The 7256-nt window shown below is 28.6% G+C and overlaps 1 protein-coding gene across 1 annotated transcript; it reads right to left on the minus strand.

Annotated features, from left to right (window-relative positions):
• Positions 1–1948: 1948 nt before the first annotated feature.
• LOC107457074 (adult-specific rigid cuticular protein 15.7-like) lies at positions 1949–5026 on the minus strand. Its single transcript, XM_043046210.2, has 3 exons — positions 5015–5026; positions 3084–3134; positions 1949–2476 (listed from the first exon to the last, which is right to left on the minus strand). Exons 1-3 carry the CDS (start codon positions 5024–5026, stop codon positions 1949–1951), a joined length of 591 nt encoding a protein of 196 aa, XP_042902144.1.
• Between the last annotated feature and the right edge of the window lie 2230 nt (positions 5027–7256).

Here is a 7256-nt window from a genome sequence, read left to right on the forward strand (position 1 = left end):
ATAATTCGAATTTTGAAGGGAATTGTTGAGAAACTAAAAATTTAAAAATACTACTTTTAGAGTGAAGGTGAAATTTACATTAAAAGGTTTGAAAGTTCAATCGTCCTCTTAAACACACTATTGCGACAATATATTCCGGAACTTTACATTTTAAAGTCAATTCTAACATTTATTTCTTTTGTATAACTTTTCATCCATTCAAATAAGGTAAGTAGTTAGGAGGAAAGGAATAAGATTGCAGTTTTGCTCAAAATTAGCTAATTTGAACACGCAGTGTGCCAAATTAAGTAAATTTGAAACATAGAAGGTGTCTCGTAGTGAGCACCCTTTATTTATATTTTTAGACTTGTTATTAAAAATGACGAAAAATAAACCAAAGGGGTTGCAATTAAAAGAGATTAAAAAAGTAACAAAGTTTGTCAATTAACTAGTGAGACAGGTAGAATGCATAAAAAAAACAAAAAAAAAAACAGTTTGATTGAAGGTTTAAATAATCTCGAGGAGGGTTCCTGATAATCTTCTTTCTAATCTTTGTTTCCTCCATAAATCAAATCGGGATTTGAGTTTTTAATCTCCCTTTCATCAATCTGGAAACTGGTTTTTTCTCATTTTATTTTTTCATATTTTACAAAAATTGATATAAGTATTAAGATTTATATCCAGTAACAATCAATCTCTAACTTTCTTACTTTTTCTAAAATTATATTCCATCAATTTCTTTGTTTCTTGGATATCAAACCAAGCACGAGCTAATATAATTAAGATCTCTAAAGAAAATGAATAAAGGTTTCGATAACAATGTATACACATTCATCAATAAAGCAAAAAAGAAAGCACTTAAAATTACAATAACTCTAGAACAAATTATAATTTAGAAAAAACTCGCAAATAAAAAGAAAAAAACTAAGTTCATTGTAGAAAATAGTCCTTTCAACTTCTGTTGCATTTCAGCGGGCTGTAGATCATTCCACATGATATTTTTTATTAAAATTTAACTGATAATAATTCTCAAACTAATTAAAGAATGTTAAATTTTTAATTCCATCATATGTCCCGCACATTTTTCTACGCATGTCCATAAGTTCAAGGTTCTAGGTCTAACTGTTTTTGCGCAGCAAAATTAAATGCAACGTAAAGTTCAACACCGGAAACAAAGCTTGTTGCGCTTACGATTTTTTCAATGAACGGTGTTTTTTGGCAAGAATTCTAGAAGACTGGATGAAAAGGGTAATTGCACAACACTCTGTATTTTGAGTAGTTAAGATGCTGTAAACCTTAAAGACTCTTAATGGTGGTAATACTTACATATATATTTAATAATTTTTATAGATATATTTTATAAGAACTTCAAAGATATAGCTAAAAAGATCATTTAAACTATCACTATAGGGTTTAAAATTAATATCGGGGGATTACTTTTGTATTTAGCAAGTCTCGTATGTTACTTTTATTATCACTTTTGTTAATTAAGGTTCCGAGCCTAAAAATTGAAATTGACTGATTTTTTCAAGACGTTTTATGAATAAATAAACAATAAATAATAGCAATAAACAATAAATAATAAATAAATGTTTTATGAATAAATAAAAAAATATATTTTTACATTATGTTTCTAGGCGTACTATTTATCGATATTTTAAACGGCATTTATTTTTTGAAATAATATTTTAAGCCTATCCAACCCTCCCTCAAGATTAATTTATAACGCTTAATTTAAATACATTTGAGACGTTTTTTCCTGGATTTCTATGCATGTGCAGAACAATTCTAAATATTACAAAATTCTGCATGAGTTCAAAATTAGCTTGCTAATAAAATTTACATTTTTCTGGTCAATATTAGTTGTTGAAAAATTGTTTTTATCATGTTTAAGATGTTTACTTTCAATAAATAAGTACAAAAAGTAAATTGCTAAATAATTTATTTGTATGCTATATTTTTACACAATTTAATATCCGTATCTGGCATAACCCAAGCCTCCTAAGATGCCCAAACCATAACCACCATATCCACCATAAGCTCCTCCATATCCAAGATTTCCATATCCACCATAAGCTCCACCATATCCGAGGCCACCGGAACCTGCTCCAAGACCTCCATAACCGTAACCTAAGCCACCAAGACCATATCCTGCACCGATGCCTCCATATCCGTAACCTAAACCACCAACACCGTATCCGGCTGATGCTGCAGGGACACCCAAATATCCTTTACCACCGGTGTAAGGGGCATCGGAAATGAGTTGAACGGCAGCTGGATTTTGATTGGCGGTTCCAGGTTCGTTGGTCTTGACCTGAGCTCGAAATCCAGCATGGTCAGCAACGTAGTTTACTTGTCTTTTGATGCCTCTATCATCTGTGAACCCGTAGCTGCCAGTCACGTGTCCTCCTGTTCCGGATTCCTCTCTGTGTTGTTCTCCATGTTTGTCCTTGATGCTGTATCCGAATTTGTAGGGTTTGGGTGCATGGTGAATTGGCTAAATAAGAAAAATAATTTTAAAGAATACTACAGACAAAATGGAGTGAATACATTCAGCATGAACTTGATCGAAAAATATCAATCATTTTTCATTTTAATGGTACTGATTTATGAAATGTTAGCAACTAAGGTGTGTGTTAATTTGATGTATAAATGTGAAGTAAATATTTGTTACACTTCTTCAATCGTTTTCTTTGCATAATTTTGAGCGTTATTTTGGACAATTGAGTATTTCCAGTTATCGATAGTCATGTCTTAATATCTAAATATTTTTCGAAAATCAGAACTGAGTTTTTTTACTGGACAAAGTATGCAAAACTTTAAAATTGTGTTTTATTTTCAAATCACCAGTATTCACATTAGATCATATAAAATAGCTTCATCAAAACTTTCAATCAGAAAATTTAGAATTTTTCTATTCTTATTAAAACTTAATATGATGCAATGGTGTTAAAATATACAATTAATGCTTAATGGATATAAACAAAATAATTAGCTCTACTTGAATTTAAGTATCATAATTATTTCAAAATGAATATAAAAAATAAGTATCTAAATAAATTGAATCTAAATTATTATAAGGCAAACTATTTAAATGAACTTACTTCATGTAGGTGGGCCAGAGCAATGGTTGCTAAAGCAGATACGAGAAATACCTAAAAATATATAAATTTGATATTTGAAATTAATATCTTTTATATTTTTTTAAAAATTCTATTTCTTTTCGAATTTAAATAAGTATTAATATTGTAATAATTTTTCATTTTTTTTAATATTTCAGTAAAATATGTATGCTGGTGACCATTGAAATATTATGGAAGCACTAAGGGGTGTGTTGTGATTTGCTTATATCTGCTGCAAAGGCGAGAAGACAGTTTCAAGTGATGCTTACGTAAAACATTAAATTTTCGTTGTTTTAAAAATTCTATTAAAATGAAGAAACAAAGCAAAAAATATGTGACAAAAATTTATAATTAGATACTTGAAACTAATCGCATGCATGGCGTCTTAACGTTATATCTTTAAGGCTTACTATTTCCGGATCATATTTAATTGAATACCTGATAGCCACCTCATGTGTATGTGTCGAACCTGATTGGCTTACTCACGCGAGACGTTCTTTGCAAGGACTCAATTGAAAAAAAAAGTTTAGAAAAATTGTCTTTGAAAGCTTCAGAGGTCAAGAGTTTTGGAAAATATAAAAGATTCCGGAAGAATATTCAACTTAAAGTTTTATAAAATAAATAAAACCTAATTTTTGTTTTTTGCAAAGTTATATTTTTTTTTAAAAATTCAAACCTAAAATTAGATTCTAAAACAGACAACTGTAACCAAAAAAAAAAAAAAAAAAAAAACTTTCACACACGCGAAAAAAAAAAATAACCACTCAAATGTTTAATTTTATTGCAACGTAATGAAGAACTATTACTATTATTTTTTATTATTTAATATTTTTCAAGAACTATTTTCATTGTTCTTTATTATTTGGATTTGATTTACATTTATGATATTAAACCTCTAATAATATATAAGAAATTTTACTTCACTCATGCTTCTTTAAATTAACATAAACAAAATTTATTTATGTTAATTTCAATAATACATATGAATAAGTAAACAAACTTTAAGAAATTAATGCGAAAAATATTTTTAAAATAATTTTTTCATCAAATACATTAATATTTATTAATTTAGTTAGATGCTACCTAGAGAAGAAGTTTTAAGCACAATTGACATTATTTGCAGCAATTGGTATCCGAAAACTATGTAAGAAACTTGTTTAAAAAATTATACATAATACTTTAATGATTAATATTTGAGATATTTATAAATTGAAAAACATTGTAAACAATATAAGAAAAAAAATATTTTCTTCAACTTAGTCATTTTGACTTTAAGATGCATTAAATAGAATAGCATCTTAAAAATCTCGAAATATGTTAAAGTTTTACTTTCATTTCATTAAAAAAGCCACACTTTAATATAATTAATCATTTCCTTTCCTAATTTTGAACAAAAATAACAGTAAATTGTTCAAAACTTACAGAATTTAATCTATTTAAGTTTTGAACACATCGCTTAAATTCTCAAAAGAATGCATTATCATAAAATATGCATTGTTGTTTTCATTTTCAAAGGTACTGTAATATTTTAAAAACAAATCATATCTTATTATGAAAATAGTTTTACTATGACAATAACTTAATAAACAATGTATAGTAACTGAAAATTAGTATAAAAATGTAAATTTTTGGAAATTTTTGAAATATGCTTTTGTGTTTAATATTTATTTAAAGCTTCAATTTATTAGATAGTAATGAAATTTGATTTAATTACAAAGCATGGACTAATTTTCATTAAATAACAAGTTAAATTTAGCTGCATTATTGATACAGAAGTCAAATAGCGTTATTAAGGAAAATAATTCTTTCACAAAGTTAAGCACTTTTAAAATAACTATTTTTTCTTCAATAACTACTGGAAGTGAAATATTATACAAAAAAACATTCATAAAAAATGGAAAAAGTAATTTCACCTGAGCGATCATGTTGATTACTTGAGTTTGATATGAATAATACTGTCTGAATGTTAAGGTCGTATTTATATATGAATGATTTAAATTGAATTTAATTCGATCAAAAGGAAGAAATGAATGGAATTTTTTCAACACTCGATTGATTGAGTGTTCTGCTGGCATAGATTGAAAGAATGATAAGAGGCATAATTAAATTGAAATATTTAAAGTTGTGAAATCAAGAGCTGAGATTTACAAAATCACGTATTCTACTTTAAAAGGTATTGGTAAATTTTAAAGATAAAGATAGCAATGGAAGCGAATTATTCAAAGGATTAATTTGAAATTATAATGAATATCTTGTAAGAATATTGCTCTTTCAGTTTCTCTAGCAATAAGTTTACCTTGGCCCCAGTTGGGTTCAAAATTAGCCCATATTAATTGGCCTATAATATGGCCAAAATTGGCATATCTGAACATGCACCGAGGGGCCAATATTGGGATGTCTAGATTTTTTAATATTGGTCCGAGAATGGCCTATATAGGGTCAATATCGAGACTATACTGGCTTAATAATGAATATAAAAAACCGGCTGAATTATATATTGGGCATATATTGGTTGTAAAGTGGCTGTAAAATATGAGGTGAATCGAATAGTTCTATATAATCCAATATCGGTGAAATAACGATTCTTTGAATCCTTATTGATAAAATATTCTTGAATTTTGGTCCAATGAGGGACCAAGTTACTTTGCTTGTAGAGTAAAAAGGTGTTATGAAATGAGAAGGCCCATTTTTCAATACTCGAAATAGTAAACAGATAATGTAATTTTTCGGATCTATGATCATTTAAATTTTTTAATTATGCTTATCATCATTACAAAAATTAGATAAATTTGCTTACGCATGTGTATTTGTTTAAGACGTTCTAGTTGTATAATTTTTTTTTGAATTTTACGTAACAGATTTTTTTTCCCTCTTTCATTGAACAAATTATTAACTTCAGATGTGCGTCTCACTTTGGAATATTTGCAATTTTGAGCTTAACTCAAAGGACCAGTTGCATGCGATGTTAGAGGAAGAGGTATTTAACAATTAATTTTTTAGGGGAGCTTAGTGATTAATGTTTAGTAAATCAAAATTAGTTAAAGCATTTGCTCTTGACCATTTATCTTTATTTCTAACAAAATGACAGAAATATTTTCGATTAGTATGATGACTCTATCGAAAAATTGCTTTAAATAAATAAATAGATTTCATAGATAAATTTTATGGCCACTTTAAATGATGAAAAAATTGCAAATGCAATTCCGAATTGAGAATTCGTACATTTTATTGTTTTTTTACTGTCATTTTTGAATTAACGAAATGTTTGTCTCTCAACATTAAAAGTCCCGTAGAGGACTGATTGTTAAGACACGGTTCCCAGCAGATCACCGAAGTCAAACATCACTGGCTGCGGTCAGTGTGCAAGTGCCACTTGGATCAGTCTGCGTAGGGACCGAGGGTGTGCGGTATTGGTCCTCGTTAAACTGTGCTACCAGAAAGTGCTCGACTTCGCGCAGGTCGTCAGGCTACCGAAGCGGGGGTGCCACCCCCTCTGTAGAGGATCAAAATTGTGATGGCATGTCTTCGGATCATCCTCCGGGATGCTTCCCAGACCGTCGCCAATAGCCCATTGTGCAGCTCTAGTGCGACGTAAATTAACAACAACAACAACAACAACAACAGCAACTCAACATTAAAAAATCCTCAGCTGAAAAACTTGATAGGGCTGAATAAGATTCAAAATAAAAGCTAAAAACATTAAATTACAAACGTGTGTAAAAAGTGTTTAGGGAGTAAAATGAAATTAAAAAAAATCGATAGTTATCGAGAATTATTAACTGCTAAACTAGTAGTAAAAAATATCTTACGAGCTACAAAGCAGCGAACTGGAACGGAAATAAATTCAGATATGAATCGTGCTGAAATAGCCATTTTTATTTATGAATTGGGATTTATTAAGAGAACGATAGAACGATGAAAAATTATTTAGATTTGATTCTTATTTCAAGAATTGTCAACTGTTAAAAATATCATTTGGGTCTACCTTCTTCCCTCTGAATTGTCCTCTTTTATAATATATTATATAATTATAATTAAAGCAAGTTTTCCAATTTTCTGAAAATAAATTAATGTAAAATTTCTAAATAATGTATATTTCAGATTTNTTAAGTTATATTATTTTTTTCAAATTATTTTTAAGCCTACAAATATTCA

This window comes from Parasteatoda tepidariorum, chromosome 2 (assembly GCF_043381705.1).
Source record: "Parasteatoda tepidariorum isolate YZ-2023 chromosome 2, CAS_Ptep_4.0, whole genome shotgun sequence".
Lineage (NCBI taxonomy): Eukaryota > Metazoa > Arthropoda > Arachnida > Araneae > Theridiidae > Parasteatoda > Parasteatoda tepidariorum.

What these genes read in the sequence shown, in the direction of transcription:
- LOC107457074 (XM_043046210.2), bottom strand. An exon ending in CTCTGGCCCACCTACATGAA is followed by an intron (nt 2,477 to 3,083) that starts GTAAGTTCATTT and finishes TTTCTTATTTAG; the next exon opens with CCAATTCACCATGCACCCAA.